At 42.0% G+C, this 13,914-nt stretch overlaps 1 protein-coding gene across 4 annotated transcripts in view; it reads right to left on the bottom strand.

Moving 5' to 3' along the window:
* The window catches only part of STOX1 (storkhead box 1), a 33,766-nt gene extending 20,376 nt beyond the window's left edge, over positions 1-13,390 (bottom strand). For 2 of the 4 annotated variants that reach the window (XM_073353496.1, XM_073353495.1), the window contains exon 1: positions 13,025-13,390. In XM_073353496.1, coding sequence (XP_073209597.1) covers positions 13,025-13,328 — 304 coding nt within the window. In that variant the 5' untranslated portion in view covers positions 13,329-13,390. Of the gene's footprint in view, positions 1-5,946; positions 6,066-13,024 lie in introns of those variants that run through there. The other 2 variants (XM_073353494.1, XM_073353497.1) reach the window with 2 other exon arrangements.
* Between the last annotated feature and the right edge of the window lie 524 nt (positions 13,391-13,914).

Raw genomic sequence — 13,914 nt, 5'->3', positions numbered from 1 at the left:
AGTGGGGAAGGAACCTTGACAACATCTGTTAACATTCCCAACAAACAAACAAAACAAACAAACAAAAAGAATATTTTTCTTTTATAAATGAAAGATAAAAATTTGAGGAGGCTCTCTTCAAAAAGAAAAAAAAATTACAAAGAAGTTTTGTGCCTACAATCTTCTTCTGTTCCTGATATAAATGTCATTTCAAGGAGAATTTTGTTGTATATCTGTATCAGTCTCCAAAACTGTAAGCCGTCCCAACAGTGGTCCCCGTTCCCGCCTGAACCCACCTGATCAAACCAAGTGGAGAACATCCGTGTTGTGATGTCAAAGGGAGCATGGCTTCATTTGGTTCTGGTAAAAATTTCAGGGGTTCACTGAACATGCTCAAGAGGAGTAGTTCTATTTTTTTAACTCCCTCTTCTCTCTTTCCAGAAAGGTGGTTTTTCTGGAAATATTACAACCTGAGTGAATTTACCTAATCAACCCCCTGCTAATCTCCTCTTTACCCTTCCCATGAAAATACATACAATTCCACAACACATACACAATTGCATTTTTAACACAATGTACCCCAAAGGTATTAATCCTAATTCAAGAAGGTTTAACTTAATTCAGTAAAGTTAATTCCATATGTTTTGTTCAGGATACTGTCAATGTGTCACATCCACTACAATAAAATAAAACAAGTTTAAAAAAAAAAACAGGGTTAACAAAAAAGCGTGCCTGTCTGTGTAGATGACACTGCTTTAGGAACGCTGGTTTTGCTTGTGTCTTCATAAACCAAATCTGTTAGAAATATAGTACACCAACCTTAATGTTAGTTTCTGAAGTGTCTAAGATTGCCTGTTGATCTTGTTAGATATCATTACACATCAAGGCAATGCAGGCAATCGCATTTCTCGCTATGACTACCCTGCTTTGCACAACTCCAACCATTACCACCACCTTTGACCTATGTTAACTGTGAAGTTCCCTTGGATTACACCAATTTAAAAAAGAAAGGGTATGGTTACATTTACACCATGTTGTTAATGAGGCCATGCAAAACAACAGCCATCTGGAAAAGCTATTGGATTCCCATGGGCCTTCAACAAACATTCACAATTTTCACAACTGAAATGCATCTGTTCATATTGGTCATGAAAGTCAGCATCCTCCAGTAAAACGAGAGATAGACATGTTAAGACTAGCAAAATAAATGTTGAAATGAGATTTAGGAATTTGTTGATAGTTGATGATTGCATTAACTAGTGTTACTTTAAACTTTGCTTCCTTATTTACACAAGATAATGTAAATATGTGCTTTTAAAGAATCAGTATTCTGCAACCCACATACTATAGTCTTATTTTCATGCCAGGAAATGAAACAAACCTGTACAATATAAAAAAGATTGAGTACAAACTGTAGCTTTTATTCTGAGTTGGGGGTTAATACTGCTGAAGTCTGAATCAGGAACTTCTGAATAGCAATGTAAAAGAACTCAAAGACCAAGAACAAAATTCAAGCAATATTTCATTTTCTTTTTAAAAGAAATCAGAAGAATCTTTAAACAAATGAAACATTTTCTAGGGGCTAGATGTTTCCAGCAACAGAGAGACTGTCCATGCACTTTAATTTTTCCATCCCCAATCATTTTTGTAGAACTGTTTGTTTTAATTTCAAGACAAATTAAATTGAACCACTATACTACATATCAAGCAGAAGTGATATGAACAGGAACAATTACTTATTGGTTAGACAATCTTTGCTATGGGCCATCTATTGCATATGGTAATATTTCTATTGGTTTGGATTTTTTTAAATAAAGAGCCGGATTTTCAAATGTGCTGAGGACTGGAGCTGCCACTGACTTCAAATGGAATTGTGAGTGCTCCTGAGTCTTTGGAATCAAAAACAGGCTCTCATAGTCATGGTATTAGGAGCATCAGATGAGTAAGTAACTAACAACAGATAAGTTTTCAAAGCCATCTTGCTTCAAGATAAGTCATCTTTCAAAGAACACAAGACATTCTTCCTGAGATTTAGCAGCATAGGATTTACAGAAATGACTGTAATAATCAGAGATCAAATACTAAATAGAACACACTAGTTCACAGTTTCAGACTCAGGGTACTGGAAATAGCCCTAGAGCAATAAATTTGGGCATAACAGTTTAAAAATTTGAGATTAATTAGAAAATATTCTTTATATTCTGATTACCTATATACAGTTATAAAAAATACAACATGTACAACATGTTTCTTAGGCCACCAAAACTTTTCAAGTCAGCACATAGAAAAAAAAACACACTAACTTATTTGGTTACAAAACTAATCAACCTTGATTTTTAAACCTGTGACCTTGTTTACCAGAACAGATCAAAGTCTGGAACAGACATGAAAGAAGTGCACAGTAAGGAAATCCAAGAAAAAGGAATCCAAGAAGCACATAAACAATCTCCTGCTGAGTTGCTATCCTCATTAAGTTTGTGTTCCCCCATGTGTAACGTTACAGAACAACTCAGCAAATGGAAGGTCTCAAGAATCATGAGATTTCCTAAAAGTCTCAAAATATTAGTGAGCACTGCTCAAAAAACAATTTCACCTAGGCTTTCCATAATAATATGTTGTGAGATTATGATGCTAACATTGATATTAATTACTGTATACATAGTTTACATGTTATTTAGGAGCCCTCTCTTCAGTTTATTTGTGATGCTTTAAAAAATATATAATTTGTTCTCAACAATTTAAAAGTGTAAAATGTAAATGAGTTTTAAAAGAATATCAAAGTTTACTCTGAGTAGAAATTTGCAGAGTTACACAAGTTTAATTTCAATATTAATAATACAAATATAAGCCACTGGTACCGAAACGTTAGGTAGTCAAACACCCATGTAACTGGGTTGCTAGTATTTGTAGAACTGTTTGTTAACACTATCGTGCATGAGTTGCCAAATAAACTATACAATGTACAGCCAATATAACAATGCCAATTCCCAAATATCAGCACTTCTGTTTAGGCCAGCTCTACACTACAGATTTTTGCCAGAACAGCTGTCAGTCAGGGTATGAAGACCAACACAGCTGTGACAGCAAAAGCCCTTAGTGTAGATACAGCTATACAGGCAAAACTGTGCTTTGACCCGCATGGCTCACTTAAGGAGACGAGAGCCAGGGCTTTACTATACCAGTACAAACCACAGCTTTGTCAGTATAAGCTGCATCCACACCAGGAGTGCTTTGCTGGTATAGTATACCGGTGTTCCTATGACTGTAAAGTGAACTTGTGTAGACATATTAAATAATTACATTCATCCTATGGGATACAGTTCAGGTGGGATGAACTTCTTACATTCAAGCTGGTGTTCCAACCAGGCCTCAGGTCAAATCAAGGCCCCAATTCTGCAAGTGGATGGACCCATGCGCCTACGTGGTGTCCCACTGGCTTCAGTAAGGGTCCACTTGTGTGAATCTGATCACAGGATCAGGGTCTAAATGAAGCGTGCAGGGCATTTTTACTAGATGTTCTAAATGGGCTGCTTGCAAAGAATTTCAACATTGCAGGTCCACTGCTGTATAGTTAGCAGGTTCTCTAATTCAAGTATTCAAATACTCCTAACCTCCACCCTCTAGTAAAAAAAGGCTATATTTTCTCTCAAATTTGAAGGAAATGCTTTCTCACCATGTACCTGACATACCAGGTGAGAATTTTGCTGGTATCAAATTGATAGTACAAAAGAAGCATAAAAAGTGTTCATTCTCCTTGTTTTCCACATTACTGAATCCCTTTCTGAAGGAACTTTCAAATAACCCATCTTATTCTCTTTAGAAAGTGATATCCTGTGTTGACAAAATATATTGTTTTTTAAAAATGCTGCATTAAAAAAAAATACAGACAAACTAATATTGGTCTTTAAAAAGGCTACTTTTTAGAACTTGTTTTGTCTGCAGCTTTCCAACTTCACTTCCTTTCTGACAGAAAGTTGCTGCTGTCATTGGAAGGACTGCTTGTAGTTCCCTGGATCTGCCATTGCAGATGGCAAGGAACAAGCAAGAGGGGTTGACAAGGCTTTCCATCATCCTCTTCCATCTGAGATTAGCAATCAAGAGGAGGCTGACTTTTGGCATCGAGAAGACACTTTCAACAAACTATATTTGGATAGGATGATTAGAGGAAAGACAGCAGGCTGGGATGCTGTGGAAGCAACCTCTAATTAATAGCCAGAGAAGACAGACGATGGGCTACCAAAATAATCACTCGAGCAGAACAGCAGCATTGGCAACCTATTTCAATGAGTGGGCCATCCAGAAGAGATCTATGCAATTTCAAATAAGAGCTAGCAAGAACCACTGAATTTTCTCCCCTTCATTTATTAAATTACTCTCAATATAGTTGCAGCTTTGTTTCTTCAAGAGGGACTGAATGTCTACTTTTACTTTTGTGTCCTTCACCAAAATGCTTTCCCTATCTCTCCAATTCACAGTTGCCATGCAGTGCTAAAATGAACATATAATTAATTCAACTCTTCCCTTGGGGACTAATTTTCCTCATCTCTCTCAATGGAAGCATGACACAGTTACAAAATTGCAACCAACTCCCTCTGTCATCAAAAAATGCCACTGGCGACATTTCAATTATTTTTCCAACTTTATTTTGAAATGAGAAAAAATAGTCAACACCGATCCTTTCCTATGGACAGTTTCAGTTTTGATCAATGGGCATTTTCTGATAAAAAACAGTTTGTCACAAAAATTTGCAACTGGCTCTACTATTTCATAAACCCTACAGAGAGTTGCAGTTGAAAAATTAGGTTGCCTCAACCGAAGTATAAAATCTATTTTTAAACATTAAACACATGATAAAATCAGATCTTTTTTGGTTGTGCAAGTCAACGTATAAGAACTATGTAACATTCAATATTTCTTTTCGTATATCATCACTGTGCTGGAAAGATGTACTGCAGAAAAACAGATTTTAAGTGAAACCACTTCAATCAAATCATACTGAACATATGGAATAAATTGCAAATTAAGGACAAAGAAGCAAAATGAAATAAATAGGGCCCTACCAAATTCACCTCCATTTTGGTCAATTTCACAGTCATGGGATTTTAAAAATCAAAAATTTAATGATTTCAGCTATTTAAATCTGAAATATCACTGTGTTGTAACTGTAGGGGTCCTGACCCAAAAAGGAGCCTTGGGAGGGGGGTCGTAAGGTTATTGTAGGGGAGATTCGGGTACTGCTACACTTTCTTCTGTGTTATTGCTGGCGGTGGCACTGCCTTCAGAGCTGGGCAGATGGAGAGAGGTGGCTGCTAGCCAGGATCCCAGCTCTGAAGGCAGAGCCACTGCCAACAGTAGCGGAGAAGTAAGCATGGCATAGTATGGTACTGCCAACTTCTGCACTGTTGCCAGCAAAGCTGGGCCCTCAGTCAGCAGCCACCACGCTCTGAAGGCAGCAGCTCAGAAGTAAGGGTGGCATGGGATAGTATTGCCACCCTTACTTCTGCGCTGCCATTGGCGGGGCGCTGCCTTTAGAGCTGGGCGCCCGGCCAACAGCTGCCACTCTCCGGCTGCCCAGCTCTGAAGACAGCACAGAAGTAAGGGTGGCAATACCGCAACCTCCCTAAAATAACCTTGCCACTCCCCTGCAACTCCCTTTTGGGTCAGGACCCCCCAGTTTGAGAAATGCTGGTCTCCCCTGTGAAAACTGTATAGTATAGGGTAAAAGCACTCAAAAGACCAGATTTCATGGGGGGAGACCAGATTTGAAGGTGCATGATGCATTTTTCATGGCCGTGAATTTGGTAGGGCCCTAGATATAAATGACAGGAAACTAGACATTTCTATGGAGCAAGAGAGAATTGAAAAAGTCGGGAGGTAGAGTAACATCTAATAATAGATTTAAAGAGAGAGAATATGCTTATTGGGCCAAATGGCTTTTTCCTCTGTAGCACTTTTATATGCTCTTACCATCAAGCTTGTGCATCTCCAGTCCAGCATATTTACAAAGAAAGGTCCAAGTTAAAAGTGCAGCTTCTTCACAACAGAGCCCAGATTGAACTGGGGCCATTAGGTGATACCGCAATACAAATTAATACTAATAGTCTTCAATCATCAAAAAGCTATCACATCATTCCCCTTTTTGAATATTCCCCTTCTACTATGCATCAAACTCAAGCATGTTTCCTTCTTCAAGGTTCTAGACCAGGGGTTCTCAAACTTTTTCTTTCTGAGGTCGTCCCCAACATGCTATAAAAATTCCACGGCCCTCCTGTGTCACAATAATGGGTTTTCTGCATGTAAAATCCAAGGCCAGTGTTAGGGGTCTAGCAACAGTGCAATTGCCTGTGGCCTCATGCCACAGGAGCCCCCACAAAGCTACATTGCTAAGGCTTTGGCTTCAGCCTCGGGTGGCGGGGCTCAGGGTTCAACCCCATACGACAGGGCTTCGGCTTTCTGCCCTGGGCCCCAATAAGTCTAATGCTGACCCTGCTTGCCAGCCCCCCTGAAACCTTTTTGCAGCCCCTCAGGGGGCCTCGGACCGGTTTGAGAACCACTGTTCTAGACAACTCTGCCCCTTCCGACCTAATCAACTGTGTCACTTTGCATCAACCCCTCCCCTCTGCTCTGACAATGGTTCCCATCCTTGACTTCTTTTCACAAACAGCTCTGTGCTTTCTTTCATGCTGCTTCCCTGTGCAATTTAAATGATGACAGTCTATGTGGATGAGTTCAAAAAGGTATGCCTTTCCCTTTAAAAACCTACCTCTGCCACAATGTCAATAGCAAACCAAATTTACATGCATAATCTTCACAAACAGCTCCATGCTTTCTCCCATGCTGCCCTCAGGCTTGGGAGGAACTCTCCATAAATATCCCTCTTCTCTCAACATAGCTGAATCTATACCGGGGCTTTTGTCTGCACAGTAAGTCAGACATAGCTATGCCAACCTATTTTTTTTTAAGTACAAACCAAGCCTTACTTTACTCCCTGAAGTAAGGTTTTACTACTAAAAAAGACAAGGAGTACTTGTGGCACTTTAGAGATTACCAAATTTATTTGAGCATAAGCTTTCGTGAGCTACAGCTCACTTCATCAGACTCATTCAGCACTGAATTGGTTAGTCTCGAAGGTGCCACAAGTACTCCTTTTCTTTTTGCGAATACAGACTAACACAGCTGCTACTCTGAAACCGGTTTTATTACTGTTGACATGCAGTACTAACACAGCTCTGGGACAATGAATTGGATTTTATTCTGGTTCAATAATCAACTGCCAAAGTTCCCCTGGCTCCAAACTGGGTACCTGATCCATTGGGTTTATAGGAGTCAAAGGCGGTCAGATGTGATACTGGCCTCATTGATCCTTTGTGTACTATCAACACACCTGATATTTAAAAGAAGCCAGCTGAATTTTCAGGGCTGATTATATAACAATTTTACTCATAAGAACACATTTAATCTGAGATCAGAAAAATTTCAAACACCCATCTCACAATGCAATTTTTATAGTCACTTTCAAGTAGAACTTCACTTTAAATACGTATGCTAATGATAGAAAGCCAGGGATATTAGCAAGAGCAAAAAAGTTTAACTTACAGAAACCAGTCTACCTGCAGAGAGTAACCCACTTGATGAATGATTCCCTCAATAACAAAATAAGAACCTCATTTCTAAGAACATAAAGTACCTTTTTCTATCAATGCTAATGAAATCACATGTTTAACTGAATAAAGGTCCTAGTTATACTGGTCAGGGAATCTGTTAAGAGATCTCTAGCCAACTTTGGTTACACACAAAGTCCCTGTGAGAAAGGTGCCAAACTGATTATCTTGGTAAATGCAGACTTAAGAAAATTATTCCCCACCTCCCCTCAATGTGTGTTAAACTGATAATAGGACAGCTAAGGGAAGCAGGACAGAGGATAGTTTACCAAAGTGAAAAGCCAAACAAATTTACTAGGTCCTTAAAAGGAAAAAAAAAAAAAACACCCAGGATTTTAAACTAGGAATTAGCATGTTGAGCTCATTTTTCTGTTAATAACATGTGTTTTATATAGACACATAAAATTCAGACATTAGGTTAAATGCAAATAACTCAGATTAAAAGAACAAGCAAGCAAACACGTAGATTTTTGACACAGAGCAAGGACTACACTTAAGTATCTCACTTATCACATATTTGGATATTTATATATTCATTTTGCAAATTTAGTGCTGTCTATAAGCACACACACAGAGCCAAAAATTATCCTAATTAACCATTTCAAAAATGACCCAAAGAACTCCACAACCTACCTAAAAAAAAATAAAATAAAAAAAAAGCAGCAGCCTTGATATCCTTTTCCCCCCAACTGAGGAAAAGCCTAATAGATAGGCCTTGTAACATGTTCTGCAGGTGAAAAACTTTAGGTTCTATTTGGTGCAAGGGCTAAGCAAATTCTAGAACTGAGGGCACCCCGGTGAGGATGTCCTGCCTTCAGACTATACATATACAAATGTAGGGATTAGCACCTCCATCTCCCAGTTTCTCTCTATTGTCAGGTTAAAGCACAAAGAACTTTTTGAAATACACAGGATGCAAACCATAAAGGGCTTCACGGATGAAAACAAACGCCTTGAATTCAACCTGAAAAACCATGAGCCAGTGCAGTCTCTGGAGCATAAGTGTAATACGCTCCATGTGTGAACCACAACTAAACAAGTGGGCTGCCATATTCTGCATTTGCTCATATTTCTGAGTGGTCTTCAATGAAAAAGAGCACTCCCATAATCAGGGTACAATACTTTTATGCATAATAATCACGATTGCAATCTGACCTCATTAGACCAGATGGGCCACTAGTTTAATTAACTGGATATCAACTAATTGCATAAGCCAAATGGTATTGAGGTCTACATGCTGCTCTTTATAATGCAATCTGATTAGAATATTCAACAGTTTCTGTCCATTTTTTTAAAACAACTGGGTGCTCCAGTCATGGACCAGGAGGACTCCATTGTGCAAGATGCTGTACAAATACAGAATAAAAGACAGTCCTTGTCCACAGAGTTTATGATCTAAGTAGATGTTTACTACTATCCAATAATGAAAACAAGTTCATTCTCAATTTGCTGAGTTCACCTCCCCCATTGGACTACCACTCTCTCCCAAAACACACTAGAAACAAGTACTCCTTTTCTTTTTTTAGAAACAAACAGCTCCTCCAGAATCCTCCTTCACCCACACGAAAATAAAAAGTCGTGTGTCCATTTGATGGCCTTTAAGTCTTCACTAAATCTTGGCAATCTTTGTTTAAATTGTAATTAATAGTGTCCACAATGTTTTAGTTAAAGTCAAACCAGTGCTGCATACAATAGACATATCACCTTTGATGTACATGTAGTTCCCGTAGTTTATACAGATGGGATGAAATCCTGGCTTCACTGAAGTCAGTGGCAAAGTTCCCATTGATTTCATGCTGGACACTATATTCTTTCCTTGCTCATTTATATCCACTCTAGCAGTATCAGTACTAGGTCCCACAAGTCAGAAATTCTAATCACAAACTATAAAATGATTTAACTGAGCATACGAGAAAGGGCTGGGGTGAGAGAGGATCAGAATTTGTGATTTAACTTGTTGATGCTCTTCACAGCATTTTACCATGTTCTTTTGAAAAAGCCACTGGCTTCATTAAATAGAGAGAACATGTCACTTTTCAATTAATTTAGTTATTCCTTTAAAAATATAGCAAATATATGCAACAAAATAAAAGTGAAAGCAAATAAATCCACCAGGAAAAAACAAAAAAAAAACCCAACCTATTTAAACTAAGAGGACTACACCACTGGAAAAAAAGTAGGGTAGCTTTCAATTATTTAAACATATATTTTCAGGTCAATTTCATTGGTATGAAGATAGGCCTACTCTCAGATCTCCAAGTCATTTTCTTTTTGATGGCTTCCGACCACATTGGCAGACTAACACGGCTGTTACTCTGAAACCTGTCAGATTGCTCAGGGTATCTTTAAATAATATTCCCACCAACTAACACTTCAATAGTTAACTTCAATGGGGCTCTGCACAGGTGCAGGAGTCTACCCATATGGATCCAAGTGAAGGATCAGGACGACACTATTTTCATTTAAAACTTATAGTAAATATTGGTACTTAAAAGAAACGTTTACAGTACTAATGTTAAACCTAGTTGTATCCATTAGTATCATACATGGAACTAAAAGTACTACACAAAGTCACACCTTTTCCAAGGTAAGACTAAACAAACAATAAATAACCAGATTTCAGAGTAGCAGCCGTGTTAGGCTGTATCCGCAAAAAGAAAAGGAGGACTTGTGGCACCTTAGAGACTAACAAATTTATCTGAGCATAAGCTTTCATGAGCTACACCACACTTCATCGGATGCATGCAGTGGAAAATACAGTGGGGAGATTTTAAATACACAGAGAACATGAAACAACAGGTGTTACTGTACACACTGTAACAAGAGTGATCAGGTAAGGTGAGCTATTACCAGCAGGAGAGCGGGGGGGGGGGGGGGGGGAGGGGGAAATATTTTGTAGTGATACTCAAGGTGGGCCATTTCCAGCAGTTGACAAGAATGTGTGAGGAACAGTGGGGGAGGGGAGAGGAGAATAGTTTTACTTTGTGTAATCACCCATCCACTCCCAGTCTCTATTCAAGCCTAAGTTAATTGTATCCAGTTTGCAAATTAATTCCAATTCAGCAGTCTCTCGTTGGAGTCTGTTTTTGACTTTTTTTGTTGAAGAATTGCAACTTTTAGGTCTCTAATTGAGTGACCAAAGAGATTAAAAGTGTTCTCTAACTGGTTTTTGAATGTTATAATTCTTGACGTCTGATTTGTGTCCATTTATTCTTTTACGTTGAGATTGTCCAGTTTGGCCAATGTACATAGCAGAGGGGCATTGCTGGCACATAATGGCATATATCACATTGGTAGATGTGCAGGTGAACGAGCCTCTGATAGCGTGGCTGATGTGATTAGGCCCTATGATGGTGTCCCCTGAATAGATATGTAGACACAGTTGGCAATGGGCTTTGTTGCAAGGATAGGTTCCTGGGTTAGTGGTTCTGTTGTGTGGTTGCTCGTGAGTATTTGCTTCAGGTTGGGGGGGCTCCCTGTAAGCAAGGACTGGCCTGTCTCCCAAGATCTGTGAGAGTGATGGGTCATCCTTCAGGATAGATTGTAGATCCTTGATGATGCTTTGGAGAGGTTTTAGTTGGGAGCTGAAGGCAATGGCTAGTGGCGTTCCGTTATTTTCTTTGTTGGGCCTGTCCTGTAGTAGGTAACTTCTGGGTACTCTTCTGGCTCTGTCAATCTGTTTCTTCACTTCAGCAGGTGGGTATTGTAGTTGTAAGAATGCTTGATAGAGAGCTTGTAGGTGTTTGTCTCTGTCTGATGGGTTGGACCAAATGCGGTTATATTGTAGAGCTTGGCTGGAGACAATGGATCATGTGGTGTGGTCTGGATGAAAGCTGGAGGAATGTAGGTAGGCATAGCGGTCAGTGGGTTTCCATGAAAGGGTGGTGTTTATGTGACCATCGCTTATTAGCACTGTAGTGTCCAGGAAGTGGATCTCTTGTGTGGACTGGTCCAGGCCGAGGTTGGTGGTGGGATGGAAAGTGTTGAAATCACGGTGGAATTGCTCAAGGGCTTCTTTTCCATGGGTCCAGATGATGAAGATGTCATCAATGTAGCGCAAGTAGAGTAGGAGCTTTAGGGGACGAGAGCTGAGGAAGCGCTAAGTCAGCCATAAAAATGTTGGCATTCTGTGGGGCCATGCGGGTACCCATAGCAGTGCAGCTGATTATCACTACAAAAGGTTCCTCCCCCGCTCTCCTTCTGGTAATAGCTCACCTTACCTGATCACTCTTGTTACAGTGTGTATGGTAACACCCAGTGTTTCATGTACTCTGTGTATATAAGTCTCCCTACTGTATTTTCCACTGAATGCACCCGATGAAGTGAGCTGTAGCTCACGAAAGCTTATGCTCAAATAAATTTGTTAGTCTCTAAGGTGCTACAGGTCCTCCTTTTTTAAAAAATAGCCAGTTTCCTTCATTCATAGAAATTAATGTCCATACGTACTGGTTTGTACAGGCATCACAGAATCTGTAGAAACCCCTGATCCTGCAAACTCCTATGCTGATGAATAACAGTGACTCCCACTTTGGGGCTACACACATGCATATTAGCCGGACCAAGAGTCCACATTGGAAAGTACTTAAGTAAAGGAAACTTTTAAGGGGAGTTTTACTGAATCTACAAACAGATCACTAGCCCAGAAAAGGTCAGTCCACCAGTGTCACATACATGTAAATTATTTTAAACAACTGCACATTATTTTCCAGGTGCCTGAGAACATTTTGCTGCTCCCTGTGAAGTGCCTCTCTCTCTCAAGCAGAGCCAACTTCTTTTCAATAAAAATGCACCAGCATCCTTCAGACCTCTTTGATACCTGGCTGCTTTTTTCCAGCAACACAGGCACGTCATGCCTCACACCAGACATCATCTACCTAGGGAGGTTGATTCATTTTAACTTGTAATATTTTGGTTTGTGTCGCAATTACGAATTTAGCAGGAGACTGTGCTGCCAGGCCAGCGGTCTCTGGCCACAGAGAATGGGGAGCAGAAAGCCAACGGAAGGCTCCCTAGCCCCAGAAAGAGAGGACAAGGGAGGGAGAAATATCCCCCCTCCAGTGGGATTATGCCACAGGGCAGGCACCCTCCTCCCAGTTTAGCTGCTTTCTCTCCAGGTGCCCCCTTATGGGGTTTGCTTCGTGATCAGCCACACTCACCCCTCGGGTTTCAGAGTAACAGCCGCGTTAGTCCGTATTCGCAAAAAGAAAAGGCGTACTTGGGGCACCTTCTAAGGTGCCCCAAGTACTCCTTTTCTTTTCACTCACCCCTCAGCGTGCGATGGGGACAGCGCCCTCCCTGCCCCTTTGGGGGCACCTCCTAACAGAGCAGCCCAGCCTGGGGACACGCCTCCCCTCTGGGGCGCCCAGCGCTCCCCGCAGACTCACCCACGGCCCGGATGAGAAACCCCTGCGGCGGCCGCAGCGCCCTGCGGAGCCAGGCGTCCCGCAGCCGCTGCAGAGGGGCGGCGGGGCCCTGCAGGAGCAGCACGCCGCCCCGCAGCCAGCCCTGCAGCGAGACGCGGGAGACGGCGCGCGCCAGCCCGGCGTTCCAGTGGCACCTGGCGTTGGCCCGGCGGAAGGCCCGGAACAGCGCCGCCCCGCTCGCCTCCCCGGCCGCCTCCCGCCGCCGGCGCAGCACCAGGGCCAGCGAGCCGGGCGCCAGCTGCACCGCGCGGCGCGGCCGCGGCATGCTCAGGCGGGCTCCGGCTACGCATTGTCCGGCTGCCCCTGAGCTGCCGAGGAGGGAGCCCGGCTGCGGGCAGGGGGCGGGGACAGGGCCAGCCGGGAAGGCACCTGCGCGAGCCCCGGCCTGGCCCCGCGCCTGAAGCTGGCTCTGCTCCGGCGGGGGGGGGCGGGTCTGTGCCCTATGAGTGGCGGGTGTCCAGGACCCAGAGCCGCCGGGGGGCCAGCACCTCGCCTGTCCCATGGGAGAAGGGAGGTTTTTTCCCATGAAAGCTTATGCTCAAATAAATCTGTTAGGCTTTAAGGTGCCACTGGACTCCTTGTTGTTTTTGTGGATACAGACTAACGTGGCTACCCCATGATACTTAGGAGGCCCCCCAAATCTTTCCCTGAGGCAAGGTCCCACTGGGCCTGTGGGAGAAGAGGTGGCTCCCACCCACCCTGCTGATAGCGCTTTGCAGGGGGAGAGCGGGCTTCACTTGCCCGTCTAGCCTCAGGTTTAGACCACTCCCTGAGCACTACGGTGACCAGATAATCTGAGATTTGGGTCCTTGTCTTATATATGCAACTATAGCCTCAAACCCCCCCTCTCC

This window comes from Lepidochelys kempii, chromosome 7, assembly GCF_965140265.1.
Source record: "Lepidochelys kempii isolate rLepKem1 chromosome 7, rLepKem1.hap2, whole genome shotgun sequence".
NCBI classification, from domain to species: Eukaryota; Metazoa; Chordata; order Testudines; family Cheloniidae; genus Lepidochelys; species Lepidochelys kempii.
Note: the sequence above shows the minus strand (reverse complement) of the source record. Positions and strands in the feature narration are given on the sequence as shown.